The sequence below is a fragment of the Cariama cristata genome, unplaced genomic scaffold, assembly GCF_000690535.1.
Source record: "Cariama cristata isolate BGI_N322 unplaced genomic scaffold, ASM69053v1 scaffold2629, whole genome shotgun sequence".
In the NCBI taxonomy this organism is placed as follows: domain Eukaryota; kingdom Metazoa; phylum Chordata; class Aves; order Cariamiformes; family Cariamidae; genus Cariama; species Cariama cristata.
The window spans coordinates 89,909-105,319 of NW_009636159.1; the positions used below are offsets into that span (position 1 = coordinate 89,909).

The 15,411-nt window shown below is 41.3% G+C and overlaps 1 protein-coding gene across 1 annotated transcript in view; it reads left to right on the forward strand.

Moving 5' to 3' along the window:
- RABGAP1L (RAB GTPase activating protein 1-like) overlaps nucleotides 1–12,411 on the forward strand; it is a gene marked incomplete at its 3' end in the record, with an annotated part of 39,475 nt that extends 27,064 nt beyond the window's left edge. The window contains exon 5 of the mRNA XM_009707802.1: nucleotides 12,283–12,411. Coding sequence (XP_009706104.1) covers nucleotides 12,283–12,411 — 129 coding nt within the window. The remainder of the gene's footprint in view (nucleotides 1–12,282) is intronic.
- Nucleotides 12,412–15,411: the final 3,000 nt, after the last annotated feature.

Genomic DNA, 15,411 nt, shown 5'->3' on the forward strand with positions numbered 1-15,411 from the left:
AAGAACAGAAAGGACGAAGTAATTTCTGATAAGGGAAGAGGGGAAGTTCTTACTGTGGGCATGATGTAATTCGTATGGATTTTCAGAGCTGTTCTGGTGCAGAATTTGTCTTATCTTTTTATAGGAATAAACTTGAAAGAGAACTTCCTTTTTTGTTCTTCCTGTTTTAGAATCTATTTAGCTTTTCAAAGTCAGTAAATTTTGCCAGTAAAATGTTAAAGGCAATCCAATTCCTTTTTTTTTTTGTCCACACAGTTGACAGAGAGATGCTATCATACATCAGCATTGATCAATTAGCAATTGATATAGCAATTATGAAAATGTTTAGTTTATCTGAGTACTGACCTTTCAATACTGTGCCCCATTATCGTAAAATTTTGATATTCTTGTCAACACAAAGCGGAGGAGAGGAGAGGAGACGAGACCAGCGGTGCTTTTGCAGGACAGACTGGGGCAGAGGGCTGGGCTGCTTGCCCAGGGAGAATGTGGGCAGGCAGGGGATGCAGGGAGGGAGAGAGAAATCTGTAGTGCGCACACAGGGTCGTAATTTTAAAATTATGCAAGGTGGGGAGGTTGCCAGTTTTTACAGCAAGTTGTCGTGCCTGGTTAAACGTGCAAGTGGGAACACTGTTAGCTGGGAACTAAACCGGTATGACCACCTAGAACTAACACGTTTATGTTCAGGCTTTGTGCACTTTGGGCAAAATATTAAAGATAGAAGGTGCAATAGTCGTGGTGGCACACATTTTTTTTTCCTCATAGAAAACAGTACAAGAAGCACAAAGCTCCCACTTTGACCATCATAAAATGATAGCTAGAAACCCATCATTTTTCTTGGAATCCCATGAGCCTTTCCCAAATATTTTCTCAGTTTTTGTATACATACATGTGTGTGTATATACATGTATATATTTTTATGTTCTACAGTGTTCCGTATGCTTTTCTGACTTGGTATATTTTAAAGTACAGAGATTTAGAAAGGACTCCCCATCAAGATCCTTGGTATCTTGCTGCAGAATTCAGAAAGTATAAATAACTTCACGTCATATTCTGTATGGTTTTGTTTGCTTAGAGAATATTTTGCCATTAGCCACTTCTTCTGAGTTCAGTGGACCTCAGCTGTGTACGTCTGAGCAGATCTGAACTGCATCAATACTGTGTGAGTAACCAGACGTTTCATGGAGAGGAAGGCCAGAAACAGAATTTAACTCTACTTAAAGACCAGATAGCCTGCAGCGTGGAAATTGAAGTACGAGTAATATGTGTTTATCCTAAGACATTCTACTTAGTGTGCAAGATACTGCCTTTTGGGCCATTTTTAGTTTTTAAGTTCCCTTCGGTCAGACCCTTCTGAAGAATGCGAGAAAGTAATGGCATGGGAAAGTTTACATGAAGGAAAAATCACAATTCCTGGTCAGACACGGATAAAAATAAGATGTAGTGTTCAATGAGGATGTAAAAGTGTTTAAGAATGCTAGGGAGTGTCAAAAGTCTCAAACTGCAAATCTGACTGATGGTTCACTGTTACGCTGTGTGAAAGGGCTTCCTGAAAGACACCGAGCATTGGAATTCAGCTGGTAATTAAGGGAGGGGTTTTTTGTCAAGCCTTGGAATTTTTTGGATTTGAGAGACCTCTTTTTTAAATGAAAAATCCAGGCCTGATGTAAAAATTGTAATGATGGTAGTAGACCACATCTCTTGGGAAGCTAATCCTGTAGTTAATTTTTCCTCATTACTAAAAATTTGCACCTTATTTATAACTTGAATTCATCTGGTTTTAGCCTCTAACTATTGGATCCTATTACAACTCTCTAGAATTAAAGACTTTATTTAATAATCACTTCATTCCATTTTTCATAAGCCCAGACCTCACCCAGAATGAACCAAACCTGAATTTCTATAAGGATGAGAGTTAGCTATTAGCTTATTAAAATCTGATTTATGCAAGGAAAAGTTTAAGGCTTTTTACATGGGCAGTGCTCTGAATTACCTGTCCTCTTGCCTGTTTTGCCCACAAGTGACCAGTGACTCTGCCCCGTTCACCTCCATACTTCTAGTCAGTTCTGTAAATACCTTCCCAACACATGCAGTATAATGCTCTTAATTCTCCCTTTGTAGTGTTTTAAGCAATGTTTTCATTCACATGTGGAAGATAGAACCTAATGTTTCTAGAATATCACGTTTCCCAGCATGTGTTTAAATTGATGGAAACACATTAAAAATTTGGAAAAAATGTGAAAAGCTACATCCTTTCCTTTAAACCCTTCTTCTCGATAATCTTAAACTGGACTGGATGTGGTTTCTTTTTTCTTGAGAGTCATGGCTTCTCTTGAAAAGGACCTCAATAAATACCCCGTATCTTAACCTGGACAGAAACGCTGTAGCCTCCACCTCTTCAGAGCCCTGCTCAGTGGACTAGTCCATACAGAAGATTTTCATCTGCAAAATAGTGTTTCACAACCCGAGATACTTAAATCAGCTTTCAGAAGACCCCCTGTATTAAATAGCGTATTCAGTACTGCACAAAATTTGCAGGCGCTTTAGCTGCCTGAAATCCCATTTCGCTAGAGGATGAATTGTCAAGGCCTCATTGCTGTCATCTGTCATCTTTGACCTATGACTTCTGCTGGTTCTGCTTTAACCGTTTGCCCACCTGCTTCGTGTGTCACGGTGAGCCAAGGTGACCTGTGTGGATGGGGCTACTTTTGGTAATAATGTCCTTTTAAAAAAAAAAAAAAAAAAAAAAAAATTCTCATCCAGGAAAATTTACTTGTATTTGAAAGGAGTCCACTATGGGTGGAGTATCAGACTGAATGTAATTAATTTATTTTTCTAATTTTTTCTGCTTTTTGTAGTACTTATCTAGGCTTACTCATGGTCAATTAAAATTATTTTCGTATTTTAACTACTTATAAACATGTTTATTATTTCAATTCAACAACCCTATGCTAGAGATTTTTACTTGGCATTAGTATTTTAACTAAATATGTTTTTTTCTTGACACGTTAGACAAATGATGTTTAGAGCTTAAAGGTGCATTTTCAGAAGGGTTTGCAATTAATGTGTTTTAAATCTGTAGAGCTCCTCATGGTATTTTAAATTACCACCTGTCTGTATGTTACGTACGTATGGAATATTACTGTCTGCTCTGACCGGGAATGTGTATTGTTCTGCTATGTAGCCTATTTTATAATTAGGCAATTAAAAAATGAAGCAGCATAAAAACATGCTTTCTAAAATCCTGATCTATGAAATGAAGTAATACCTGCTAGGCTGCCTTTACCCAGATGGCAGAGGCACCTGGCCTGTTCCCGGCATAGGAGCGATGCGAGGCAATTTAAGGTGTGACATCGTAGCATTTTCCTTACAGACGCGCAGCTAATTTCTAGAATCGATTCAAATGCACGTGCTGACATCATTCCCTCTCTGCCCATCGCTCCGGATTTAGAAGTGCCTCCTGAGAACGGAGTGCTGGAAATGATCTTTATTTAAATTATTTAATTCAATCCTGCACAAGCTGTGCAAAGCTGGGCTATGGCTTCTCAGCGTCTCCAAAGCTGCCTGCTGCTGTCTCCTCACCAGTGCTCCATCACCGTGTCCTTGCCCCTCTCCCTTTCATCATCTGGGAGGGATGAGGGTCTCCTGCCCATCTCCAGGTTACACCGAGTCTCTGTTGGCGTTACTCGGGAGCAGACTGAATGCAAGTCATTGTATCGGCTGGCAGGCCAGTTTCCTCCTGACCGTGCAATGGTAGAGGATGCACTTCATGTACCGTAAGCCTGGGATTCAACAGCAAAACCCCTCAGAGCTGAATTGATTAAAGGCAGACGGGGAGGGGGAGCTGAGCTGTCCAGCCGCTCACTATTGGCTTCTTATTACGGCATTCTCCCCCGAGAGGCTCTCTGCATCCTCATTCACCCCCTCCTCCTCCTCCTCCCAGCCCCCTCCTTGCCTACCCCTTCATTACTGATTCACAGCGAGAGGCAGCAGCGGCGGCCGCCACGCTCGTCACGAATCGGAGATTGCAATGAGCTCATCCTTTTCTCTTTGCAGCTCCCGAACTGCCCGGGCTTTATTGCTCTTATTGCTGCTGCTGCCTGCTCGCACACGCATCCACAGGCGCTGAGCCTGGAAAGCTCTCCATTGCTTTGCTCCCAGCCGAGCTTTCCTACGCTCGTTTTCTGCCATTTTCCTGCTTTTTTAGGTACATTTTTAGATCCATGTTTTCTCTGGTTTGTTTTTCAAATCTACTTTGGACTCTGGCTGAGCCGGCACGGTGGATCCTGTTTTTCCTTGGCTCTTAGCAGAGATGCTTTTCTCTTTCTGAGACCGAGGGGTGTTGCTGTAGGCGGCCATCCGAGCCCATTTCAAAGATCCGAGGCTGGCTCTCCCAATCTTGCACTTTTTGAAATTGCACTTCAAAACCTGTTCTTCTCACTCTGGATACTTACTACTTACTGCTCATGGAAGAAGGGGTACCTTGCAAAACCCCAGCTGCCAAGCTCGCACCACCCGTCAAAAAGTCCCAGGACATGCATGACGAGAGAAGCAAGCTGGTGAATGAGTATGCATGTCGGGTGCTGGAACTTCTGGGAATGGGGCATCGCCTATTTGTGCCTCGGCTGCTTGCGGTGAGATCACGCTTTCTTGAAATTAATTCATTGTGAATTTGCCATCTTCCCTCCCAATCCTGCTTCCCCCACCCTAGGATTCTCCACTAAATGGAGGCGTGAGAAGGCTCTTATTTTCTTGCTCTCAGCTTCTCATAATCCACCTCCTAAGCACTGAGTCTTTCTTTTTCCTGTTAGCTCGGGAGGGCTGGAGGCTAGTCCTGCTGATGGGGATCGGTGCCACTCCTTAGCTAGCTTGAAAGGTTCACAACCAGGGCTGCGTTAGAAAAAAATAACCTTTCCTAAAGCCGTGGATGCTTTTGTGCTCAGTCCTCTAATGATTCCACATAAGCAGCATGCCTGGTCTGCTTCTAGAGACTGATGGAAAGCGCATTGATGCTCAGCATTTAAAATTTTATACGTGTGACATCGCAGGTTGGTTTTAAGCATTCATAAAAATTCAAGCTATGTTGATGTATTTTGGTTTTCTGCTGTTTCTACGTTTGATTTTGAAAAGGCAGGCGACACTATGTAAAAAAAGTTTCAAATACATGTGTGGAATTACCTGGGAAATAAATGGTTAAAGGTGTTTCTATCCATCATAGCAAATGATGTCTGTGTGGGAAATAGCCTGAAATCGGTGTGGCACGTTAGAGTACGGAGAAGTACACTTTTATAATTTCTACTGCCGTACAAAGCAGACGTAAAACCACAAAATAGAGGCAAATCCAGAAGTCAGCATCTCATCTTAGCTAAGCCTGCTTAGGGGTATTGTAACTGAACCTGGCTGCAGCTCCGAGGTACACTTGGTCGATGGCCTCGTACACCAGAATGTCATTTTTATGTGGTGCGCATGAAGAGAGCCCTTTACTGATCCCATCCCATTTTCTAGGGGGTTGGTGCCTTTCCTTTATTTCCATACTCTATGCAGTCCTGTGTTGTAGTTATGTACAGTGACCTGTCGAGCATTTCCCTTGGGCTACCGAAACCTATCTCTGTCTTCTGCGGTACGCTCTCATAAATGAATGTGCTCGGCATATTACAAGATGTTCAGTGTTAAAAAAAAAAAAAAAAGAAGTGGGTGGTTCAACCAGTGTGTCCCAGCCCTGTGAGATGTTAGATAAAAATAAAAAAATTCACCTTGCTAGTAAAGCGCAGATAAATTTGGATACCTACAGTCACTTGTAGAATTGGGTGTAGCGCCTGTCGTAGGGACTAACAACGCATGGTTGAATCTGGGGTGTGTGTAAGCGTTATTCCAGTTTACGTCCAAGTGTACCTGCCCACTCCTCCATCCCATCCTGCTGCTGTAGAGCTGATGGCCTCTTGGGCAAGGACTGCCAAATCATTCGGAGTTGTTTTGTGATGAGCTCGAAGGAAAGCAGAGACAAAACCACTAAGCTCTGTTTCACTTGACTTAGTCAGGCTTTACAGATGGAGAATACCAGGAACTGTAGCATACTTCATCACCCAGGCAGCTTAGCTTTGCTGAATGACATCATATTGTTTATTAAAAAAGAAAGAGGAGGGGGGGAAAAGGGAAACCAATATAAATAATGCTTGTGTTACTAGGCAGTTCTTGACTCATGGAGTCAATGCGATTTCTTGTCAGGTTTTGTTAGCTAAATATACCTCTTCTGACATCTATCCCTTTTGACATGTAGCCCTTCCGTAGAGGAGGAGAGACCGTGTTTCTGATGATTTTTTAAAACTGAGAAATCTCTGAGGACCAGGAATTTGTACTTTAATCAGAACTGGAGATACTTCAGAACCTCAGTGTTTCATAAAATTAAGAACTAGATTCCTTTTTACGTGCATAAGCCTCTCCCTCTGCTGTGCTTTTGGGAATAAGTGCCTAGGACGGGCAGAGTATCTGCCATTGTAGTGGTGCGTGAGAAATATAATCTATAACCTTTATGCCAGCCTTAGAAAAAATTCAGATCATCTACTCACTGCGTCAGCTAAGTGTGATGAGGGGCAAGTGAAACAGCACTAATTCGGTGTGGGTTTATCCCCTTTGGGATGACTATGGGTGGATGAAGATAGTAGATTTTCTGTTTGTGGTTATCCACAGTCATCGGGATTTTACGTGGCAGACTGAACATTGCCTTTGTAAGTCTGCAGCTACATAGAAACACCGAGCAGAAGGATACTACTGAGTGTACACAAGGTTATTGCCATATTTATGGATGCCAACTCATTGTGCACAAAACCAAAGTTGGTTTTTTTTTCCCCCGTAAGGCTTTTGTACCAAACAGTGTTTTACAGACAGCACAGATTTTATTTAGAAAAAAATGTGTTTGACAGTATAGCTTTCACCGTAAAGAAACGGACGTAAGCAATGCCAGTAAAAGGAGTCTTTTGATGCATTGTGCTAGAAGTGTGTGCCAGCGTGACTGTAGGAGCGTAGCTTTACCCATCAGACTTTCCCAGGCCCGGGTCCTCCGTTTGTCCGCCCTCGCGCTCCTTGGCAGCAGAGAAGGTCGGCTTCATCCTCTGGCGGTCCCTGAGCTGCTGTTGGCTCTGTGGCTCCTGGTGGAGGGCAGCACAGGGCAAAGTCCTGCAACGCGCGGCACTGCAGGCTTGTTGCCACCCGTGGAAGAGGAGCTGTCAGGTTAGAAAAAAGAGGTCGCGTCCCTTGATTTTTGCATTGTGTGTCATCTTAAAAGAACTTAAAACCGCATCTCTGTGTGCATCTTATAGATTAAATATTATGTTCTGAAAAATTAGCTTGAAGATACTTGTAAACATTTTGAATTTACCAGTAGCAAATTAAATAGTGAAGTATGGCCAGATTCTTTTCAGCGTTTAACTTGGTCTTGTGCCTGACACATGTTCATTCAAATATAAAAAAGGCAGTTTATGCTCACTGACATTCTATAGAAATTCTAAATATATAGACTGTATACATGGAATTCTATAGAAATTTGTAATTCTTATCTGTACGAAAGAGGTAGAATTAAATTAAGGAAGCGTAGCGTGATTGATCGGAAATTTCTTCTGCTGTATTAGTTCCCAGGTGGGAACAGGAGTTGTAGTTGATATAGTCGGTAATGAATGAGACTGCAGAATTAATAATGGAAGACAGAGAAATTAAATTAAAGAAAAAAGCCAAGGCTTTGTCCTTTGTCTTAATCACATTTCCCCCATATATTTTGGGGAAAATAGTAGTAACATCATTTACTTTAAAAAAAAATAATCACACAATTAACATCATTTAAGTCTCTCAAATTCCATTCCTGTTTTTTGAACATTTGCAGTTTTCTAGAACTTCACCTTTAGATTTGAAAGCTTCCCTAGTACTTCTGGGAAAGGGCTTTCGCTTAGTTTCAACTAATCAATATATGATAATTTTATGAATATATTGAAATACTTAAGTGAAGTAGGAAGGACATTCAAGGGCATATTAGTCAAACCCTAAAAGGCAAGCTGAGGCTTTTGGTCATAGTTCTCAGTGAGTTTCCTCTTTTGCCTGGTTTTAAAAATATATTTTAAACAAAAATATGATTAATTGAAAATTACATCTAGAATACTAAAAAATGCCCTGAAGTCCCCAGGTGAACAAAAATGCAATGCAGCTGCCAAACTTTAATTGTTGGTTCATTAAACTTAGAGATGGTTTAGTGAAATAAGTTGTGGATGAGTTCCACAAGCTGAATGACACGAACCAACAAATTTACAAATCTCGGCCTGTCAAACAGCTGCCAAAATGTTCCTGAAATGTCTTTATGATTTATTGATTGAAATTGCAAAATGTCAAGAAATGTTAACCTTAGGATACCAACAGTGCTATATACCTTTTTGTATTGTGTGCATGTACACACACCCACACCCCGCACACACCCCCCGTTTTGTGGTGCTGCTCGATTTTAATCAGTACCTGAAGAGGTTAGTTTGCAGAAAATATTCAAAGTACACAACCCGGTCAACATTGCTCTCAAGATGTTACTTTGATTTCTGTGATTTCAATAGTAAAACTAACTTTTTGATCAACAGATTACTTTAATGAAATTGAAACATTCAGCGAAGTGGAAAGAGCTGAACAGTATAGGCTCTACCACTCCTTTTATCAAACTGTACAATGTGATGGTTTGTAATTTTTCATAACGATAATCTTTGTTCAGCAAACTCTGTCACAGAAGTTCTTATTTCCATGATTCACCATTCCTCTTGCGGGATTTTCATTGACTAAAGATTTTTTCAGGGTTGAGAACACAAAATTCTCAATAGTTACAATTTTATAGGAGTAATTTGGGTTTGGGCTGTTATTATAACAGTGATTCAAGCAGAAGCCTAGAAGAATTGAATCTGACTTTACATGTAATTGCTGTTTTTCTGCTGTGTTTGCCTGTCTTTTTTGGTATTTATTTTTAAATGAAGTGCTGTGGACAGAAAAGGTAGGTGCATGTGCTTTTCTAAAGTTTGACAGGGTAATTTAATTATTGATTATTAACTTTTTTTAGGTTTTTTCCTCCTCTGATTTCTCAAAAAAAAAATCAGAACTCTCAATGTATTATATTAATTTAAGAAAAATAGGCTAAATACAAAATTAAAATAAAAATGTCTAGTCAGGACCTCTGGGAATAATAAAATTAGGGTAGCTCAGCTCCTAATAAAATGCGAAAACTTTGGCAAAAAAGTGTATTTGGTGTTTATTTTGTGCTGGGAGCAACTGTCCAGAAGTCTTAACTGAAGACGCCCTCCCGCTCTGTCGGGAGCACGTACCAGCCCGTCTTTCAGCGTCGCAGCCTCTGAGCACCTTCGGCGTGAACCACCACCAGCAGCAGAATGGGGTTTACAGGTTGGGCGGGGGGGTCGGGATTTACACCTGGGGTCTGAGTTGTGTTTGGGGCCAGGTTTCAGAGGAGATGGGGAGAGGCTGCCGTAGCATGAGGAAGAAGAGGAGATTGGAAATGCAGGAGAGCTTGCCTCCCAGGAAGGCAAATTTGCAATGTAATAGGGAAATCTGTTTGAATTGTGTAATGATCGCAGCTGTCAACATCACTGAGAGGGAAGGAGAGAAATTGCTTTCAAGTAAGCTGGTTATCAAACCATTTACTGCTTTTTGATCGCCGTTGCCCAGCTGACCCGTGCCCAGAAGCAGCCCGGTTGCCAGCACAGGTTCTGGCAGCGATGCTGTGTGCTGCCTGCGTGACGGCCTGCTCCCACCCCACTCTACAACTTGTAGATGACCTTCAGCATAGCCCATCGTGGATGTGAAATGGTCATCTAGTCTCAAGCATGGCAAAAGCATATATAACCTCAGTAAAACTCATCCAGGAGAGAGAGGATGTTAGGAAGAGGAAATGGATGCTTTGGCCACAGCTGTATTCCTGAGTGGGTCTGATTGATTAGATACCCAAGTGCACCAGGTTTCTGTCAACACTACTTCGGTCTTGTCTGATTGAGTCTCAGCCAAATAATCCTCCTGCCAAATGTTTGTGGATGGAATCAGATGTGATAGTTTGCAAAGCTGGACATTTCTCATCAGCATCCTGAAGGCAGCTTTTCTTGTGTCCCTGCAGTGGTGACCCAGCAGCTTCCTTGGCTGTGAATAAACAGAGGATCAAATAGGTCTTGAGAGAACTCTGAGGATTTTGATGACAGAAAGTTGTCTGCCTTAAAAATGCTGCTGTCCTGGGGAAATTGATCCACTGAAGCTACTCCAGTTGTATTTTGAGTTTCCTCATTCTTTCCTTGTGATTAACATAGCAAAAACTACTACGGCGTGCCCTTTAGGGTACATAGTATAATAATCTTTCCAAAAATACGTAGGGTAATAGGTAAACATGTACAGTGTAGGTTTTGTCCTTCTAGACTCTTGATTGAGGAATCAGTCATATTGCTATGTCCATTCCTAAAGTGAAAGACTGGATGCAGCAGTGCAGGTCATCTCAGTGGTGACACCTCTGATGTCAGCTCATGCTCTCCACCATCAGAGATACTGGGTAACCGTGAAAATACCCCCTTAACGTCTGTTGCTGCTCCAAGTTTGGTACGTAACTTAAAATCCCTTCAAAGCCCCTTCTCCCTTCCCCCCCACCACGTAAAGTTTGGGTAAATTGCTATTTTTGATAGACCCTCTGGGTAGGGTGCTGTAGCATTTTCAGCAGAAATGTGGAATAGGTTGAGCTAGGTTTGAGTGTTACTGTTATATATCTGCAGCACCGTATTGAAGTTCGGTTTGCTTTGGGAAACAAGGTATTTGTACTTTTTAAGAAGGTGTTTTGCATAGCAGACATCATTATTTTCACGTAAATGATCTAGTGATGCTAGTTTGTAGGGTGCGTAGGGAGGATTTGTAAATAAAAGTAAAATTTTCTCTGCATTGTAGTGATAATTATATTTATTTCTATTTATTTAAAACAACTTTAGTACCCAAGAGAAATAATAGTACATCAAGCCTCACCTCTTGCGTGTCAAAGGCTGCACAGTTTCTCCCAGTTATCCCTGCGTTGAGCCAAATCTCTTGTGTTTGGTTGAAATATGTTTTCTGGAAAGAAGTTGTCAGAAATTGGAGGCAGCGAAAGATTTTGAGTGGATGAGAGTATAGTTAAGAATCAAACTTTGAAACTGTGTGTATGTAATACACCTACTGCGTATAACAAGGCAAAAAATGACAAAGGACGTTACTCACGAGAAAGTGGAAGATGCACGCATGAAAATGTTGGCGGTGGAACTTGAGCAATTAATTCAGCAATTAACCTTAACCAAAGGTACCTGTGCTGCTCCTGAGGAACCGGTAGTAACACTGCAATGCGCAGCGCCACTCTCCATGATACTGGTCTGTACGGTGACACGTTTTTGTTCGCTCTTTCTGGGTTCAAGATCTTGAAATTCACATTTTTGAGATGTCATCTTAAATGTCTTGTCTGGACATCCAGTTTCTGTGAACTTTGTAGAGGAACTGTCCCAAGGCTTGGTATTTCCTATCTGCTGAATTTCTTGGGGTACTTCTTAGTAAAACCAAAGATGAATACATTTGTCCCTGTGAATCACATTACTCCATCAGTAGCAGAACTGGATTAATGTTGAATGTTTAACATTTTCTGACCTGTTAGGCTTCATACCACGCTGAGAGGTACAGCGTTATGGGAGATGTAGAAATAAGCATGTAAAACATTTTCTGGCACAGTATTCTTTGAGAAATTGTGTCACAGACTTCTGCACATTGACTTGCTGATGCCTCTTATGAGTCATCTGCATTTCTGCTTCCTCTGTTCATGTCTGCAGCCGTATATATCTCTATATATACATTGTCTTTTTAGGACAGCTTTATGAGAATCAGCAATGGTCTAACGCACCAGCTCTCTAGAAAATCCTATAAATTCTCCTAGGTTTTCGTTGTTTGCTTGGCTTTTGTTTTTCTCCTGAGTGACGTCTTGACAGGCTGAGCCAGAATCCTTTTCTTACCCTGCAGGTATAGAAGGATAAAATACATTAACGTCTCACGGTCCTCTGATTGCGCGGCTCTGCCCGGGATTCCTTGGAGAGGCTTTGGCCTCTGTTTTGTTTTATGAGCTGGGGGTTAGAGAGCTGATTTCAAGGAGGATGTTTCTGAGCTACTGTGAATAGTGGTGGTTTGGAATACATTCAGTAAATGACAAATCCAATAAAAGAGCATGACTGCATGTTCTCAGTGTTTACTGTAGTTCCCTGTGTTTAATTGCAGACCTCCAAAGAGGACCTTCTACAAGCTGATTTTGAAGGAGCTTTAAAATTCTTCAGGGTTCAGTTGCCCAAGAGGTACAGAGCTGAAGAGAACGCCAGAAGACTGATGGAACAGGCCTGCAACATTAAGGTAAGGATGGTCTTCATTTCTTCTCATTGACCCGGGGTTTTTACAGCAACAGTAAGGTGCAATGTTAAGAACGGCAGTAGCGTGTGGAAAGTGAAGTAATGAAATCGTTAGTTTATTGCTTTTTATATATGTTTTTATATTTATGCACACAGACGCCTGCACACTTAATATTTAAAGAAAAGAAAGCTCTGAGCTTTTCCCTCTTTGTCTGCTTCAGTGCAAGCTAGTAATTAAAACAGAAAACTGATGTATGATCAAACTGAATTATCAGAACTCACTAATGCATTAATTGATTTGTAGCAGTGATCACACTAAACCAATTAATTGAATGTATGATAAACATACAACTGAAGGTCAGCTATTACTTGTTTTCTTAAAAGCTATTTATTTGCTGAGTGCTGCTGTAGAATACAATTGAATTGGGGTAGAAGCTTAGTTTTGTTTGTATATCAAGCTTACCAAGACAGAATATCTTTTTGTGTTTTACCCTATCCAAGACTGTGCTGTCAAAAGGTAGGCTACTTTGAACATTTAGACCACAAGTATTTGGCTTGTAAGGAAAGATGGCGAATTAGAGGAGCGTGACTGTAAGTTTTTAAGCATGAAAATCTTCTGTTAAATATGCCTGCAAAGGTTTATAAAGTTGTCATTTGAAAGGTCTGCTGTTTTTCCTGGAATTTTTTTTGGAATATGTATAGCTATGGATGGGCTTAACATTTGATCTTGGAAAAAAGTGCTCTTGGTATTTCTTGGAGTGTGAACACAGATGGGAAAGGTGTGTTTGGTGTGGCTCAATAATGGACTGAGAGCATCCCATCAGAAAGGATGTTCCTCTAACACCCCGCCTTTTTCATCTCTTTCAATATATTTATTCATTTCCTTTTGTGCTGCTTAATTTCATAGCTTATTAAGCAACAGCTTTTTTTCACACTGGTTGAGACACAGATCTAGTGAAAGGGAGGGGTTTGCCATACTAATGTTTATTCCAGCCAGAAAAAAGATCTGTGTGAAGATTTTATTAAGGTTGGCCTTGGATTTCAACTCTGCTGCTGAAAGAGAGTATTTGGGAGTAAAAGACTACAGTTTGGTGTTTAGTATTTAGTCCTTTACTCAGTTCTTGAAAATGAGTAATTTAAGGATTTGTCAAGTACAGGAAAATTATCTTTATGTTGTTTACTCAGTGCATATTTTTTTGATGGGAGGTTAAAAGAGAAGTTGTCGTGGTACTTTTTGGAAGAGATATTTGTCAATTTTCTTGGGCCTGCCTTTCTCATTTTCTTGTGAGACATTGTGTACCACGTGATGTTATTTTCCTTAATTTTTCAATTTGTATTGGGTATATATGTATATGATGCGTTTTGTTGGGAAAGCATTTTGAAATGCGTTTGAGGCAGATGTTCAGTGTGTAGCGCCTCGTATCGGTGCGGCACGTGGGGCCTTTTAAAAGCAGAGAATAAAATTCTGAACTGTTTGTCGATGTGAATGGGAAGGCAACTGAAGGATTTGGCAGTGAATCCACTGCATACGCAGGATTTCAGACATTCTGGATTCTGGTGCGTAAGAGAGAAGCGCAGATGAGTACAGCAGACATGAAGTCAAGGTGCTCTCCTGTGTGCTACAGAAGTACGTGAGGACTAGTAGGAATTACTGGAATAGGAGAATTTGGGGCCGAGACCTGGGGTTATCAGGGATGGGAAAAAGTAGAAGATTCAATTTACCTTCTGCTGTGTTAGTAACTTGTTAAGGAGTATGGTTGGGAGTTGGGTTCTGCTGACTCACTGGGTGTGCGGCTCAGTCCTCATTCAAATGTTGGACATAGGAGGAGATCTAAACTGTGTCCTGAACAGCTTTTTGATGGTTAAGCTAGGAACAATGAAACTCATGGAGAGGAGTGTTCTGAAACTCAGAACCTTTTAGTTAAGGTTGTTGTCAGGATTAATGGCATGGTCAGGAAAGTTAATCTGAATACGGAAGGCTCTGAACGTAGGCGATGTATTTAAAACAGTGAAAATGCGAAAGACTAAAGGAACTTAATGTGAGGAAACTCAGTGCAAGACCTTATTGGAGGGGAGGGGAATATTTACTGTAAATGAATCTGTTTTTACTCGCACTCCTGTCATAGGTGTCACTCATACTGATAGCCACGCGCTCACCAACACCAAGGCTTCTGTCTGGCCAAGATCGCTTGCACGTGATGAGGAATGAGGGACAGTGGCTATAAAGTCCTCACTATGTCTCTTGGGTTCCCTTTAATTGATGACAATAAACTGGCTTTTAGCCAAATTTTTTGTACTCGTTAGCAGTCAAACAGTTCTCATGGTGTGGTCTTTTCTCTCAGAAGCTTGCTGGCTTCAAACTGTCATGGCTGTCCTTTGTCTCCGTTTCCTCATGGCGAGCGGGTTTGTGGCTTCCAGCCTGCTTTGCTGTTGGCAGAGGCGACGTACCGTCACTTTGCTGCGGGTCTCCAGCTGGCTGGTCAACTTTAGTACGGCCTCACCAGAGTGCTGGCCTTCTGGTCTGGATGTAGCAAGCCGTTTCTCATCGTTTGCCAGTTTGGTTGCTGTCACTCACGTCCTTGCTTATCAATACATGCCGTTCTTGTAACCCATTGTCGCGTGTCATTTCTTCTGGTGCTTTTGCGTGCAGACGCTGCAGTTCGTACTTCTTTCAGACTGATCTTAGTATTTGTGTTATGCATCCCTACCAAGTGATTATGTGATGCCTTGACTCTGTTAACTTGATGTCCCACATTAAATTAAAACACACAAGGGTTGAACTGACTTCACAGGTTTTATTTATTTGGATCAACTTTTCTCACTTTTGCCGACTAGAATGCCCTTAGAGAGCCCAATCTGAATCACAGGAACGTAACCTCTGACTGGAGATGGCATGTTAAATATTTGATAGGCAGAAGAGAAAATCACCTCATAATGAAGAAGGTGATCAGGAGTCACCAGTCCAGCTTTATGAAGGGTAAATCATGCTTAACCAACCTAATAG